The following is a 15,498-nucleotide window of genomic DNA, read 5'->3' on the forward strand; positions in this document are numbered from 1 at the left end:
GCTGCGCGACATCGCGCTTCGACATGGGCAGTCGAGGTGCGCCGGGCGGTGGCGGCGGACCGGGCGGACCGGGAGGGGGAGGTGGCGGCGCGCCAGGCGCTCGAGGTGCGGGAGGAGGTGGTGGAGGAGGGGGAGGAGGGCCTGCTGGGCTCGCCGGCGAGCCTGGCGACCGCTCCTCGCCCTTGCGAAGCTTGGCGCGGCCGGCGAGGACCTCGTCGAGGCGCATCGTCGAGCCGCTCTTGACGGCGCCGCGAGTCGGAGGCGGAGGAGGCGGCGGCGGCGGAGGAGGGAAGCCGCCGGCGACGGGAGGTGGAGGAGGTGGCGGTGGTGCTGGCGGCGGTGGCGACGGCGCAGAAGAAGTGGCTGCTGCGGCGTCGAAAGGAGGAGGAGGTGGTGCGGGCGGCGGTGGAGGAGGAGGAGGTATACCCGCGCTCGCCGTCGTGACGAGCGAGGGAGCTGGAGGTGCCGGCGGTGCGAGGGGCGGTGGCGGCCGGCGAGGACCGCTCGAGACCGGCACGAACGCGGACGACGAGTCGAACGCGCCGTCGAACGTGCCGTCGACCGGGCCGAGAGACGGCGTGGTCGACGGTGTCGGCGCCTGGACGACCGGTGTGGGAGGGACAGGGAGGTCGTCTCGGCTCGTCGAGACGGACGACGTCGGCAGGGCGAAGAACGACTCGGAGCGCAGGACCGTCGGCGACTCTGGGTCGAGCGAGGGCGTGCTCGGCGCCGTGCGGTACGGGCCGACGAGGTACAGCGTGTCGGGCCGCTCGCCTGGCTCGAGGGTCGACGAGGGCGAGAGGCTGCCAAACGACAGGTCGCGCATGCCGAGCGAGGCGCCGCCTTGGTCGAGCCCATCGTCTGCAACCGGCGAGTCCTCGGCGCGCTCGACGACCGTGTCCGGGAGCGATACGCCGACGTCGGACGGCGCGATCGAGGTGGGCGCGGTCGACGTCCCGCCGGTCGCCGCGTGGCTGACGTGCGAGTCGGTGCGGATGCTGTCGTCGTCGGCGTCGGCGTCGGTCGAGGCCCGAGCGGGCGAGGTGCCCATCTTGAGCGACGCGTCGCGGATCGCCTCGGCGAGGGTCGGCCGGCGCTGATGCGACATGTGCGCCGTACTGCGCGTCGAGCGAGCGGCCGAGGGAGAGGTCGACTCGAGGATGGACGAGCGCCGCTTGGCCTGGGGCGTCGCGTCGAGGTCGCTGTCGGGCGAGAAGGTCGAGACGGGCTCGGGACCGAGACGGCGTACAGGCGTGCGTTGCGATGGCGGCGACGGCGATGGCGACCATGCGGATCTCTGCAGGAAAGAGACAGGGTCAGTGAGTGAGGGAGGAACGAGAAGGATCGAGCTGGCGACGTACAGGGTCGCGCTGACCCTCGGACAGTCGGTCCTCCGTCTCTCCCCTCCTCGCCGAGATCTCGCTCTCGAGCCTCCTCCTCGCGCTCGTCATGCCCAGGAGCGACTGGCCCGGGATGGCCGGGAGCGGCGCCTCGCCGGCGACGCCGCCCTCGAGGATCTGGATCGTCTTGCTGCGCTGCAGCTGCTTCTCCATGCGCTCCTGCAGGTCCTCGTCGACGCCGTCGAGCAGGCCCGCCTTCTTGAGCCGCTCGTACAACATGCGGTTGTCGAGGCGCAGCGCGGCGATCTGCTCGAGGTAGTCGCGCTCCTTGTTGCCAAGCTCGGCCTTGGTCGCCTCGGTCGCGGCGCGCGACGTCGCGAGCGAGCGCTCGATGCGCGCGAGCTCGTCCTTGAGCTTGCCGACGTTGCCGGCGGCGCCCTCGGCGAGCTCCTCGCGCAGCTGCTCGACCGTCGCCTTGAGCTGCGCGACCTGGGCGTGCGCGTCGTCGAGGTCGTCCTGCGTCTCGGCGAGGCGCTCCTCGTCGCCGAACGAGGCGATGATCTGCTGGACGCTCGAACCGAGGAGGTGCGAGAAGTCGCCGTCGAGCCCTTTGCGGTCCGTGACGACGGCCGACACGAGGCGCTCGACGAGCTGGAAGTGGCGCATGCGCTGCTCGGGCTCGGTCGGGAGGAGGAGGAGGTGCTTGAGGGTCGACAGGAGGAAGTCGCGGGCTCGGCCGTCCGTGTTGGCGAGGATCGCCTCGAAGCAGCCGCGCGGGTCGCTGAAGTTCATGCGGACCTCCTCCTTCATGTGCTCGGCGAGCTCGAGAGCGTCGAGCTCGGCGTCCTCGTAGTGCTCCGAGATGAGGCGCTTGAGGTTGGCGTGGTCGAGGACGAGGTGCTTCTCGAGGATGCGCTTGAGGCCGGCGAGCTCCATGGCGGCGCGCAGGTGCATGCGGATCTTGAGGTCGCGCTCGCGCAAGAGCTCGCGGATGAGGAGCATGTTGCCGACCTGCAGGCGTGAAGAAGGAGGGGCGTGAGTGACGTGCGCTTCGCGACGACGAGGTCCACGAGGGCAGAAGGAGAGCGAGGACGCACGGCATAGTCGGCGAGGGCCTGATCCTTGATGTCGGCGCCGAGCGCCGTACTCGCCGCGACGCCCTTGTGCAGGTCGCGAGCGCCTCGACCTCGCAGGCTCATGATGGCGTCGCTCGCGCCGACGGCGCTCCCGAACCGCCCTCGCCCGTCGATGGCCGCCTCCCAGAAGAAGAACCAGCCGTCGAACTTGCCCGGCAGCCGACGCGACGAGGAAAAGTCGTCGAGGCCCTTGAGGACGAGATTGAAGCCGCGAATGCGGTCGCGCATGACGAAGAAGGTGAGGAGCTCGATGACGCTCTTGCGGGTCGGGATCTCGCTCGCGAGCGACGCCGTGATGGGCGAGATGGACGTGTTGTTGTCGAGCGCGTCTCGTGCGCCGTCCTCGTGGTTGAAGAGCTGGCGCAGGCACTTGATGATCTCGGCCTCCATCGCCGTGTCGGGCTTGCGGTCCGAATTGTCGGCCTTGTTGATGTTGTGCAGCGCGTTGCCGAGGACGGCCTGGCCCTTGAGCGCGATGAACGTCTGGAGCCATCTGATAAGAGGAGGACGAGGGAGGTACAGGGCGCGACGAGTCAGTCCCTGGCCATCGAGGAGGTCCGAGCGAGAGAAAGGCGGACGCACTTGAGCTCGTAGGTGCGCAAGCACACGCCGAGGCTGGCCACCTGCTGCTGCGTGATCGAGCCGTTCATGAACCGGCCGATGTACCACTCGGGGCTCTCGTTCTTGCCCCAACTCGGCCCCGCCGTGCTGCCGCGGACGCCGACCGACCCGCTCGCGACGCTGCTGCTGCCGCCGCCGGCGCCGACTCGCGGGCTCGACACGTAGTCGGACGACCCTCCTCGAGCGGCGCCGACGGCGGGAGCGCTCCTCGCCTCGACCGGGCGGTGCGTGAGCTTCTCGCGCGCGTTCTTCCACCGCAGGTACGCGTCGTTGTAGATGAGCGTCCACTTCTTCTCCTGGTCGAGGCCGCGTGCGGCGCCGAGCGCCGCTGCCGACGTCGTGCCGATGCGGGCCTGGAGCTCGTCGAACATGGCGTCGATGAGGGCCGGGTCGGCGGGTCGCGGGAACCGAAAGTCGGACGAGTAGGGGGATGGGGCGGCGTCGAGGTACATCGAGTCGTGCGAGTTGTGTTGAGGGGTGCGGGATGCGACGGAGGAGGCGGCCGATTGGCGGCGGGGCATGAACGGGAGGGTGCTGGACATGGTCGACGAGGCGTAGTCGCCCTTGGCGCCCGAGCGCGAGCTCGCGACCGTGCCGTTGTTGCTGGCGGGTCGGTCGACCGAGCGGAAGGACGCCATGCGCGACAGGCTGGGCTGGCGAGACACCGACGAGAGCGAGTCGCGCTCACCCGAGGCGGACGTGACGCTCGCCGACGAGCGCTCTCGCTGCGGCGACATCGGCGGCGCTCGACTCGGGTCTGGCGACGCCGCCGACGCGCCCGAGACGCTCCCTCGTGCTTCTCGCCCGGCGCCCCGGTCGGACGTCGCGCCGAGCGAGTCGACCCTCCTCCTGCTCTCGCGCTCGCCGCCGCCGTGCCCGTGCCCGCTCGACGTGACCGAGCGGATCGAGATGCCGTCCGGCGAGTGGGGCCGACTCGCGCGTGTGCTGCTTCCGCTCCCGCTCGCGCTGCCCCTCAGCTCCTCGGCCGTCTCCTCCTCAATGCCCAAGCCCATCGGCGGCCGGGCCGAGGCGGACGCGCGCGACGGCGGCACGTTGCCGAGCGCGTGGCTCATGCGCTCCTGGTGCGTCGTGCGCGGGCTCGTCGTGCCATTGTCGAACGGGCGAGGCTGGCCGGGGAGGGGGAAGGCGGACGAGTAGGGGAAGGCGCTGGCCCGGTTGGCGGACGACGTGGGGTGGGCGTGAGCCGCCGCCGCCTTGGTCGGGGACGAGGTCGGCAGGCGCTCGTACGGCACACTCGAGATGTCGTCCAAGCCGGCCGCCGTGTCGAGGGTGAGGGCCGACTGGCGGTGAGGCTGGGAGGTGGACGAGGACGAGGCCGACGACGCGGGGCGGCCGAGGCGCTTCTTTTTGAAGAGCGCGTCCAGGGTGACGCGTTGGGCAGAGCTGGGCGCCTGCACGAGCCGTCTCGGGGTTTACCCGCTGTGTGAGAGAGGCTGGCTCCGAACTGGCTGATGAGGAGGCGGGGGTGGGTGTTGATCGCCTTGGTGCGCCCTGCGTGGAGCGGTGGGCGTGTCGGGAACGCACTGGGTGGCTCGAGAGAGGCTCTGGCAGCAGTTGCCGGCACTGGTCTGCGGCTCTGGTCGGAGGCGAGCGGGCAAGGAGAGCGTGAGCCTCTCGCGCTCGCGCTCGTGGGCTTACGGATCGCTCTCGCCTCGCCCGAGCTGGACAGCGTAACAACGAGCCGCACAGCGACAAGGCAGACGACGTGAGAGTGCCCGAGAGACGCGGGGAAACGAGGAATCGAGTGCACAACAACGACAAGAACGACGACCGAGAAGAGGGCCGCGAGCCCGAAAGAGGGGAGAAAGACGGAGGAACGAGACCGAGAGCGTGCGCAAGAAGGGAGGGAGGGGAGGGGAGAGGGGAGAGAAGCGTCTAGCCGCGACGAGGCGTCGACGTCTCGCCCTTTGACGCCGAGACGTACCGCCCGAGCGCCGGATCCCACCCGCCCGAGACGAGGCGCGCAGCCGGCGAGTACACGAGGTCGGCCATGCGCGTGTTGGCCATCGGGAAGCTGCGCCTCGTCGTGCGTACGTCGGTCGGCGGCGCCGACGAGCTCGACATGTGCCCGACGGGCGACCCGGGCCGCTTGCGGCCGGACGACGACGCCGCCGCACCACCCTCGGCGAACGCCGACGACGCTCGACGTGCTGTCGAGGCGGGAGGGGCGGCCATCGAGGCGCTCGCCGCCGAGACGTACTTGCCCGCCGCTGCGTCCCACCCGCCGTTGGCCGCGACCGCCGCCGGCGAGTAGATGAGGTCGCGCAAAGGTCCGGCGATAGGGAAAGACCGTCGCGTCGAGCGCACGCCGTCGGGCGGGGCCGTGGAAGTGGCGGGCGCAGGTGCTCGCCCGCTCGAGCCGGTCGCTGCGCTTGGCGGGCGCGAGGTCGAGGCGGATGGTGCGACTCGAGGCGTCGACGGAGCTGGGGGCGTGGCGAGAGACGGTCGGCGAGCGGGCTTGGCGACAGCGACAGGTGCGGGCTTGCGCGCAGGAGGAGGTGGCGGAGGAGAAGGAGAAGGGGTCGGGTGGGGCGTCGGCGAGGGACGGCGAGGCGGCAAGGGGTTGTGGGACGGGTCGCGGGCCGCCTCGAACTTGGAGATGTCTGTTGAGAGAGAGGGTCGTCAGGGTCGTGGGCAGGGAGAAGAGGAAGGAGAGGAGGGGAGAGCGTACATCTGCCCTTCTCGTAATCGTACCCTCCCGTTGCGGCGAGCGTCTCGGGCGCGTACAGCACGTCGGCGAGTTTGCCCGGGAGAGGCTGCGACCTCGTGCGTCTCGCCTCGAGCGACGGCGGCGGGCCAGGCTGGCTCGCCGCCGATGCTGCCGCCGCCGCGCCGCTGCGGGTCGTGGACCGCCGCCGCTCGCTCGCCGACGCTGCCGGCTCGGCCGCCGAGATGCGCGCCTTCTTGTTGCGCGCGCCCGACGCCGACGCGGATGGCGCCGTAGACGAGCCGGCCTCGGCCGTCGACTGGTCGGACAGCTCGGGCAGCTTCGAGTGCCGCCGAGTCGAGCGCGGGTTGAGCGACGGCCCGGGCGACGGTCGCGACTCGTTCGACGTGCGGCCCCTGCGCACGGTCGACCCCGACGACGACGCCTCACCGCTCGCGGACGTGCTGGCCGAGGTGGTCGCGCTCGGCTTGGTCGACTCGGCGGCGTGCGGCGGCGTCGGCGCGGTCGAGCTGGGCGTCTGCGGCTGAGGCCTGTCGATGTACAGCATGTCAGTCACGCACAGGGTCGAGAGAAAGAGACAGTGGCAGGGAGAGAGAGGACGCACGGTGCGCAAAGAAGCATGAGCAGCGCCGCCGCCGCATCCTCGGGATCCGACGGCGGTACCCTCGGCCGTCCCTCCTCCTCTGGCGCTCCCTCACTCGCGGCCTGCACCTCGCCAGAAGGTGCGACCGCGCCGCCTTTTCCCTGCTCCTGCTCGTCGTCCTCCTCGCCCGTCTTGGGCTTTTCCTCCTCCTCCTCCTCGTCCATCATGTCGACCGGCGCCCGTCCACCGCTCGGCTGCCGCCCGTCGCCGTCGTCGCCGCCTCCCCCTCCCCCTCCTCCTCCCCCGCCACCGCTACCGCCGCTCGACGAGCCCGCCGCCGGCCTGGAAGTACTTCTAGGGCCCCCTTCCTGAGAGGGGCCGCTCCGAAAATCCGCCTGCTGGCCCGACGAGCCGGCTCCTGCTCCTGCTCCCGCGCTGGCGCCGCCCGAGTCGCTCGGGACCGAGGCGCCGCCGCCGACGACGCCGTAGAAGTTGGACGTCGGCGCCGAGATGGGCTCGTGCGGCGCGTCGTCGTCGCGGTCGCCGTCGCCGTCGGCCTTGGCCTTGCAGCGGGAAAGAGCGTCCTTGTTGTCGTCGATGTCGTCCTCGAGCGACGCGCCTCGAAGCTGCGGCGAGTGCGACTCCTCGATCGGGGTCGAGGTCGACATGCCGGCGTCGCAGGCGATGCTGCGGAGCGCGACGGTCGCAGACGGGGCGGCAGACGCGCTGGTCTCGGTCGTGAGAGAGCGGCTCGAGCGCGTCGGGGCCGCCGAGAGCGTGACGCTCGTGGACGACTCGGCGCGGTGGCGGGACGAAGCGGGCATGGTGAAGGGGAGGGGAGAGGTGGGGCCGGTCTTGGACGACGACGAGCCACCTCGCGCACGCCGTGCGGGCGAGAGCATCGCCTCGACCTCGTCCTCCTCCTGCGCCTCGACCGCCGCCGCCTCCTGCATCGCCTCGTCCTCGTCGCCCTCCTCGGCCTCACTCAGCTCGCTCGAGTCGGCCGCCTCGTCGGCTCGCGCGAACGCCGTCACCTGCCGGAGCTTGGTCGACTCGGCGCGCCCTCGAGCGGTCACAGGCTCCTTGCCGACGGCCGCCTGCCGCTTCGAGCTGCGCTCGCCGACCCGCACCTGCTTGAGCACGACCTGGCTCACACGCGGCTTCTTGGCCTTGCGAGGCGAGCCCGACGCCGAAGGTGCGGGCGACGAGTCGTGCGCGGCGGTGGTGCTCGAGCGAGGGCGTCCGCGCTTGGCGGGTGCGGCGGCCGAGGTCGAGGTCGAGGCGGTCGCCGAGTCGGGCTTGCGCTTCGCGTCGACCTTGGTCGAGGCGGCGTTCTCGCCGACCGACGACGTCTTGGGGCCCTTGTACCGCGCGACGCGCTTCTTGGGGTCCCAGTCGTAGTCGCGAGCGTAGCCCGGTGGCGGGGCCAGCTTGGGCTGGACGATGAGGCGAGGCTGCCCTCGCAGCGCGTCGGCGGGCGAGAGCTCGCCGCGTGTCGGGTTCATGCGCGACGAGCGCGGGCGAGGGCGAGCTGGTGCGCGCGCCGAGAGGGTCGGCGTCGAGGCCGAGCGAGACAGGCCCGCAGCGCGACCTGCGCGAGGGGCGGCGGCGCCGGCGGCGGCACTCGTCGAGGTCGAGGAGCGCGCCTCGTTGTAGTCGGGTGCGGCGATGGTCGAGGCGCGGCGAGAACGACGAGAGGCGGGCGTCGGGGAGGAGGCACGAGGCTTGACCGCCGCGACGGCTCTCGGGCGTGCCGGCGCGAACGCGCCCTGCTTGAGCCTGGAGACGTCGATGTGAGGACGTTGCAGGCATCATGAGAGAGAGAGACGAGGACGCACTGCTCGCAAGTCGCACAGAGGCAGGAGGCGTTGTCGTGCTCGAAGTAGTGCTCGCCTGCAGGGACGACAGGGTCAGTCTCGGCTCTCTCAGACGACGAAAAGGGGCTTCTAGGGACGGACCGTAGTGCGTGAAGAGTTCCTCGTCCTTGGCGACGTCCTCGAGGACCTTGAACGCCATGTTGGTGCCCGTGAGCTGGAACTCGACGTTGTTGCGGCAGTCGTGGTTGACGAACCGGGCCGGGCCGAGCAAGAGGCAGAAGCACTCTTTGCGCTGGCTCCACAGGACCGAGAAGTCGCTCCTGCCGCCCTCGTCGCGCATCTCGTCGTCCTCCTCCTCGGTGAGGTCGGCGATGCCGCCGCGCAGGTTGACGACCTCGCCCTTCTTGAACGCCCTCGTCGCGAACACGCCGACCTCGATGAACGTGCTCGGGTCACGACGGAGCTTGGCGGCGACAGGAGGCGGCATCGGGCGGCTCTTGGACAGGCCGCGAGGGTTCTTGTACCGGTCCGTCTCGTGGAAGGCGATGCCGCTGTCGGGACGGAGGGCGATGATGTAGCGCTTGGCGTGGTGCGCGAACAGCGGCTCGTCGTCCCACTTCTGGTTGAACGTCTTGACGCACGGCAGGTTGAGGAGCGTGTCGAGGCCGTCGGGAACCGAGACGACGCCTTGGCGGAGCTGGATCATGCAGAAGGGTGCGGGAAGGACGAGGGGGCGGAAGCAGGTCAGTGCCGTGCGAGTGAAGGGCAGGAGGATGAGCAGCTCGACGAGTTGGAGCGTGTCGGTCCCCACTCTGTCCCCTCCACGAGGCCAGCCTCCCCGGCCGAGCCCAACCCTGTCGCCTCGCCCGCGTCCTCTGTCTCCTGCGCCTGCTGTTCCCGCTGTAACTCCTCGCCCTTGCCCTGCCCGAGTCCACGCGAGAGAAAGCGCGCAGGCTCACCTTGTCGACGAGCTCGCGCGCCGAGGCGACCTCCTTGTCGCTCATGCGGAGCTCGCGCGCAAAGCGCATCATCTTGCCCGTCGCGCGGCCGTCGAGGCGCGGCTCGTTGAAGATCGAGTAGTCGAGGAGGAGCTTGGTGAGGAGGTCGTCGGCCGCCGAGAGGAACCCGACCGAGGCTTGCGCCGACGAGGTCGAGGCCATCGCGAGGCGAGGCGGGCGGGGCGAGCGAAGGCGTGGGCGAGGGCGACGGCGGGCGCGTTGTGCGCGAGGTGAACGAGCGTGTGCGCCTGGCGAGGGCAGTCGAGGGTGCGGCGGTGTGGACGAGAGGAGGGGGACAAGTTGGTCGAGAAGCTGAAGCGACGCGATCGGCGGTCGACCACAAAGGCTCGCTTCTCTCGCGTCCTGGGCCAAAGACGGGCACAACGACATTGCAAGAGGAGACTGCGCGATACGACAAGCGTGCGAGAGAAGACAGGGGAGCGGCAGGCCAAAATCAAGAGACAGAGAGGCTCGCGCGCGCAAGTGCGCCCGCTCCTCAGGTCGACGTCGGCGGCTTGTCGTCGAGGAGCTTGGTGACGACGCCGAGCGCCTTGGTGCGCCCCTCGCGGAACAAGAGCCGCTCGCCGACGTGGATGTGCTCGGCGGCGCGCATGAAGCGCAGCTGGAGCGTCGCCCGGTCGCCCGTGCGGATCGCCTGCTTGTCGACGATGTGCTCGACCTGGACCGTCTGGCGGATCGCGCCGATGTGCGCCATGGCCTGGTACCGGCTCGTGATCATCGTGTTGTGGTACAGGATGAGGACCTGCGCCTCGAACCGGCGCGTCGCGACCGGCGGCAGGTCCGTCTTCTTGGCGAGCATGGCCATGCCCTTGCGCACCTGGACGCGCTTGATGCGCTTGAGCGCGAGCGTGACGGCCTGCCCGGCCTCGGCGTACTCGACGGCGACGCGCTTGCGCTGGATCGACTTGATCGTCGCCGGGATGAACGAGTCGACCGCGTCGGGCCCGAGCCACATCGTCTGCCCGGGGCGGACCGAGCCCGACAGGATGACACCCGACAAGACCGTGCCGACGAACGGGACCGAGTAGACCTCGGACGTCTGGAATTCGAAGTCGGCGTGCACCGGGTACAGCTGCTCGGTGTTGGCGGGGCGCACGACGTTGAGAAAGGTCTGCGCGACGACGAGGAACTGCGGTCAGGCTCGCTCCGACACCTCTGCGACGAGGACGAGGAAAAGGTGGACGCACTCTGAGCAAGCCGAGTCCCTCGCCCGTCAAGTTGCTGACCCGGAAGATCGGGCACGCCTTCTCGGCCGCAAAGCCCGACGCGAGCTCGCACGCCATGCCCTCATCGTTGACAAAGACGGGCTTCTTGCGGCACCCGGGGCTCTTGAGAATCCTGCGGGAGAGGCGCACTGCGTGAGCTCCTGCATCGCAAGGCGAGAGGGAGAGGAAAGTTGGGGACGCACTTGACGAGCTGCTTGACGGTCTGCTCGTACACGGGCGCAGGCGTCATGTCGACCTTGGTGATGACGACGACGATCGGGAGCGACAGCGCTAGTGCGACCGAGAGGTGCTCCTGCAGAGGGAGAGCGAGAGTGAGTGACTGTCCTGGCCCGAGAAAGGGGCCCGAGCGCTCGAGGGCGCACCTTGGACATGCCGATCAGGCCGGCGTTGGCGCCGACGATGAGGAGGACAAAGTCGGGTGCGGTGCCCGTCAGGCCGGCGAGCGTCGTCGCGAGGTAGCGCTCGTGCCCGGCGAGGTCGGAGAAACTGACGACCTTGAAGGCCTGTGGGCGAGGGAGAGGGCAGGGTCAGTGTGTGTCGCCAAACAAAGGAGGCAGGACTCGAGAGAGAGAAAGGGTGTGGGCCGACTCGCCTTGCTCGCCGTCGTCTCCCAGATGGCCTGGACGCTCATGTGCTCGGCGGGGACGATGATCTGGCCGCGCGCGTCCCACCCGACGATCTCGTTGCCGATTGACGACGTGCGGCCCGACTCGGCCTCGTGCTTGTGCCGGAACAGGCTGACGCGAGCTCGCCCGCGGCCGTCGTCGAGCCGACCTCGGGTGAGGACGCCGAGGAGGGACGACTTGCCGGCGTCGACGTTGCCGACGACGGCGATGCGGCTCTCGAGGAGCTCCTCGGCGCCTTCTGGTCGTCGCCGGACGAGGATGCGCAGCGCCTTGGCCCGCCACCGGGTCGCCGTCTCGGCGTCGTTGACGGCGCTCGCCGTTGTCGTGAGCTTGACGCCCTCGTCGGTCTTGACGTTGCCCTTGTCGTCATACGGGTTGTGGAGGATGGTGACCTCGCTGTTGAGGTTGGCCGCAGCCTGGCGCAGCGTCGAGAGGACGGTGTCGACCAGAGGAGCGTCGAGGACGGCGGCGTTGGCCTGGTCGAGCGTCGCCTTGGGGTCGGGCGTGTCGAGGAGGGCGGACGCGGTCGTACTGGAAAGAGAGGCCGGGTGGATCTGGGCGTGCGAGAAGAAAGTCAGCGGCGGTGCGTGGAGGAAGGGGAGAGAGGTGCGCGCACCTGGAGAACGATCTCGCCGCGGAGCCGGGTGAGGGTACGGTCGAGCAAGGCGGCCATGGCGGCGAGCTCGGCATCGGTCGGGCTCGATAATCGGTCCTGGACGGTGCTCGGCAGGGTCAGCGTGGGTCGTTGCCGGTCCCGCCCCCACATGTCGACGAGCGAGGAGGAGAGGAGAGACGCACTCGCAACGCGCAGCCGTCGTGGTCACCTGGCTCGCCTTGTGCATCGAGTTCGAGGTCGGTGAGCTTATCGGCGAGGTCGTGCGGTGCGTGATCGCTGCTGGCGAGGCCGGTGTGGACCTTGGCCCGACTCGACTCGACCTCGTCCTGGAACGCGCGCAGCGAGGGTCGCTCCTGCGGGTCGGTTATTGGATGGCCCAAGGCACGCTTGTCGAAGCGGGTTGACATGCTCGCGCGAGGTCGAGCGTGGGTGGCGGGAGCGACGAGTCGGGAGGACGACGACGACGACGACGACGACGACGACGACGACGACGACGACGACGACGACGACGACGACGACGACGCGGCTCTCTGGCTCTCCAGCTCGACTTTTGCGCCAGAGTGCAGCTTGCACAGCTCCATCACGACCAGCTCGCACCTCTGAGCCACACCTGCTCGTCGCCTCGTCGCTCGTCGTCGTGTCCGCCGGCTTCCCCGCCAAGTTGCTTCGGCCGGGTCCTCGTCCTCGCTCGTCCTCGTCGCCCTCTTCCTCCTGTGCCTCGAGGTCGACCTCGCCGTGGCAACCACTGCTCGCCGCCACCCATCGACCGCCCACCGAGGTCCACGCCGTGGTGTGAGGCGCGTGATTGCCCGAGCCAGACGAGACACGCCGGTCTGAGCGCTCGTCGACGTAGACGATGTTGCGAGTTCCGCCTAGGCCCCCCTCCACCCACAGGCGAGCCCATCACTCCTCCAAATCCCACGCCCCGACTGTCTCTCCCTCCCTCCACCCCTCCCTCCCTCCCTCCCTCCCTCCCTCCCTCCTCCCTTCCCAGTCGTGGGCTTACTATGCCAGCGCCGCCGACGACGGCTGGACCGCCCAGCAGTCCAAGGACGTGTGGTCCCAGGTCCGCTTCCGGCCGCGCGTCCTGCGCAACGTCGACGGCCCGCTCGACCTGCGCACGCGCATCGTCGGCAACGAGAGCCGCCTCCCGTTCATGATCTCGCCCGCCGCGATGGGCAAGCTCGCGCACAGCGACGGCGAGCTGTGCCTCGTCGAGGGCGCAGGCCGCGTCGGCATCGTCTACGCGCCGTCGAACCACTGCTCGGTCGCCCACCACGACCTCGCGGCCGCCGCACGGCCCTCGCAGACCCTATTCTTCCAGCTGTACGTCCACCGCGAGCGATGGAGGTCCGAGAAGCAGCTCGCCGACGCCAACGCCATGGGCTTCAAGGCCGTCATCATCACGGTCGACGTCGCCGTGCCGGGCAACCGCGAGCTCGACCTGCGCACGGGCCTCGACGACAACGCCCTCACGCTCGGCAACGAGGGCGCAGAACTCGGCCAGAAGGGCACGCTCGCGGTGGCGACGACGGCGGCGTGAGTCTTGTCTTCTCTCTCGTCCGCCTCGCCCGAGTCGAGCGTGCCGCACATGCTGCGGTTCTTTCCCTCGCACAGACCTCGACACTGACTCTTTCCTTCCTCCCTCTGCGCAGGACCATCGACGCGTCGGTGACGTTCGACGACATCGCCTGGGTCAAGAAGGCGTCGGGCGGGCTCCCCGTCTTGGTCAAGGGCATCCAGTGCGTCGAGGACGCGCTCGCCGCAGTCGCCGCAGGCGCAGACGGGCTCGTTCTCTCGAATCACGGCGGGCGACAAGTCAACACGTACGTCCCCTCTCGGCGCCTCGCTTGGACCCTCCCTTCCTCGTCCGACCGCACCTGACCCTCCCCCTCTGCCCGCCTCGCGCAGCGCCACCACGCCGCTGGAGATCCTCCTCGAGCTCCGCCACCACGCCCCGCACCTCCTCTCGTCCACCGACAAGCTCACCATCATCGTCGACGGCGGCGTCCGTCGCGGGACCGACATCGTCAAGGCGCTCTGCCTCGGCGCGCACGCCGTCTCGCTCGCGAGGCCGTTCATGTACAGCCTCGTTTACGGGCCCGACGGCGTCGAGAAGGTGGCGCGGGTCCTCGAGGACGAGGTCGTGCGCGCGATGAAGCTCCTGGGCGTGACGAGCGTCGGCGAGTTGGGCCCGCAGTTCGTCAACACAAGCAGGCTCGACCGGCTGGTGTTCGGGGGCAAGCTGTGACCGCACGAGGTGCTGCATCGTCGTTGTTGTCGCCACTCGTCCAGGAGGCGAGCGCGAGAGGAAAAGGTGAGACAGGAGCGCCGCTCGAGCCTCAAAGCCGTCCGCCTCGGTCCACGGACGTTCCGCGAGCTGCCCGCGCCGAGCTTCTCCCGCTTCTTCGTCTCTCGCCCTCGAGCACTCGACGCTCGACTGCCTGCACGAGGCTCGCTCGAGCCAAAACTCGCCCGCCGGTCGACCTTCTCAAGTCGCGCCCTCCCCTTCGCCGCCGTCCCCTCCTTCCGCCGTCCGCCCTCGCCTCGCTCGTTAACGATGGAGCCCTTCCGGCCCTTCCGCCCAGACGACGTGCGGCACCGCCGCTTCTGCTGCTGCGTCCCCGTGCGCTGGGGCGTCCTCGCCCTCGCTCTCGTCGGTGCGACTTTGGCCGCCTGCCTGGGCATCGCCGCCATCCAGCGCCTGTTCTCGCCCGAGATCAACCCGTGGAGGGCATGGCTCGAGGTCGCCAGCATCGTGCTGTGGTTCTCCCTCGTCGTTCTGTGCCTTTACGGTACGTCCTCTTCTTGCCTCTCCCGCTCTCGGCCTCGAGCCGGGCGTGCCCTCGACTGACCTCGTTCTCGCTCTACAGGATGGGCAGGCGGCATCAGCCAGAAGAGGGAGTGGGTCGAGTGGTTCTACGAGCTCGTCTGGGTGCGTCGAGCGCGCCCTCTTTCGAGCGGAGCGTGCGCGCCGACTGACTCTTTGCGCCCTTCCTCTCGCCTCCCGCAGTGGCACCTCTGGTTCAACATCGCGGTCGGCATCTATCTCCTCGTCGTTCTCGCCCTGCCGACGTCCAAATCCCTGTCGGCGCAAATCTGGTGCGTCCCGCTCGTCCGCTTTAAGCGCGCGAGGAACTCTCGCTCACCCTCCTCCATCGCACGCAGCTCGAAGTTGGCTCTCGACAAGCTCGACGCCGAGCTCCTCGTCGACTTTACGGCCGCCGACGCTGCGTCGACCGTGTCTCTCGAGTGCTTCGCGGGCGTACGGAGCGCGCTTATCCTCCTCGATCTGGTCCGTCTCTCCTGCCTCTCCAACCTCGCTCTCGCCTCTCCTGACCAGGTCCCTCTCTCGCAGGCTTGGACCATCGCCATCCTCATCCAGCTGTGGCTGTGCCTCGTCAGCGGGCACTACCTCGACGAGCTCGCCGACCGCGAGGCGGCCGAACGCTTCGGCGTCGACATCGAGAACCCGAACCCGCCGTACGTGTTCGTCCCTGGGGACGACGCGCAGGAGATGCGAATGATCGCGGCGATGGAGGGCAGGACGGCATCGAGGAAGGCGAGGGCGTTTTGAGGCGCTGGTCGAGGGAGAAGGAGGTGGAGCCAGGGTCGTGCGGGCGACAGCGTAGCATGGGGACTAGACCGGCCGGGTGCAGCACTTTTGACAGCCCTCAAGGAGAGAGTCGACCGCTGGAAAGCTCTGGCAGAGCCTGCGCATCCCCCCGTCGGTCATCTCAGATGAAGAATGGGGGGACCGCGAGAGCAGCCGATGCTGCGCGGGAGCGCGATATGCGCGGCACATGGCCTCGAGAAGGAGCTTCA

General features: G+C 69.6%; 5 protein-coding genes across 5 annotated transcripts; 2 read left to right on the top strand and 3 right to left on the bottom strand.

Moving 5' to 3' along the window:
- Positions 1 to 1,316: 1,316 nt before the first annotated feature.
- RHOBADRAFT_15287 (uncharacterized protein) lies at positions 1,317 to 2,276 on the bottom strand (the record flags this gene model as incomplete). Its single annotated transcript, XM_018412252.1, has 1 exon — positions 1,317 to 2,276. The coding sequence occupies one exon, from the start codon at positions 2,274 to 2,276 to the stop codon at positions 1,317 to 1,319; it is 960 nt and encodes a 319-aa protein (XP_018271039.1).
- A 263-nt stretch (positions 2,277 to 2,539) lies between these two features.
- Positions 2,540 to 3,393, bottom strand: RHOBADRAFT_7544 (uncharacterized protein; the record flags this gene model as incomplete). Its single annotated transcript, XM_018419190.1, has 3 exons — positions 2,540 to 2,969; positions 3,059 to 3,159; positions 3,292 to 3,393. Coding segments are annotated over 3 exons (633 nt in total), but the record flags the coding sequence as incomplete, so codon positions are not given.
- A 6,164-nt stretch (positions 3,394 to 9,557) lies between these two features.
- RHOBADRAFT_48547 (uncharacterized protein) lies at positions 9,558 to 11,730 on the bottom strand (the record flags this gene model as incomplete). Its single annotated transcript, XM_018415153.1, has 6 exons — positions 9,558 to 10,316; positions 10,393 to 10,543; positions 10,614 to 10,723; positions 10,794 to 10,934; positions 11,057 to 11,272; positions 11,674 to 11,730. The coding sequence occupies 6 exons, from the start codon at positions 11,728 to 11,730 to the stop codon at positions 9,681 to 9,683; spliced, it is 1,311 nt and encodes a 436-aa protein (XP_018271041.1). The 3' UTR covers positions 9,558 to 9,680.
- A 799-nt stretch (positions 11,731 to 12,529) lies between these two features.
- RHOBADRAFT_53905 (uncharacterized protein) lies at positions 12,530 to 13,961 on the top strand (the record flags this gene model as incomplete). The annotated part of the gene is made up of 4 exons (XM_018417050.1): positions 12,530 to 12,538; positions 12,668 to 13,212; positions 13,329 to 13,499; positions 13,585 to 13,961. 4 exons carry the CDS (start codon positions 12,530 to 12,532, stop codon positions 13,922 to 13,924), a joined length of 1,065 nt encoding a protein of 354 aa, XP_018271042.1. The 3' UTR covers positions 13,925 to 13,961.
- Positions 13,962 to 14,233: 272 nt separating this feature from the next.
- On the top strand, positions 14,234 to 15,250 carry RHOBADRAFT_44510 (uncharacterized protein; the record flags this gene model as incomplete). Its single annotated transcript, XM_018414425.1, has 5 exons — positions 14,234 to 14,468; positions 14,547 to 14,608; positions 14,687 to 14,775; positions 14,842 to 14,968; positions 15,032 to 15,250. 5 exons carry the CDS (start codon positions 14,234 to 14,236, stop codon positions 15,248 to 15,250), a joined length of 732 nt encoding a protein of 243 aa, XP_018271043.1.
- Positions 15,251 to 15,498: the final 248 nt, after the last annotated feature.

This window comes from Rhodotorula graminis (genome assembly GCF_001329695.1).
Source record: "Rhodotorula graminis WP1 unplaced genomic scaffold RHOBAscaffold_7, whole genome shotgun sequence".
Classification (NCBI taxonomy): domain Eukaryota; kingdom Fungi; phylum Basidiomycota; class Microbotryomycetes; order Sporidiobolales; family Sporidiobolaceae; genus Rhodotorula; species Rhodotorula graminis.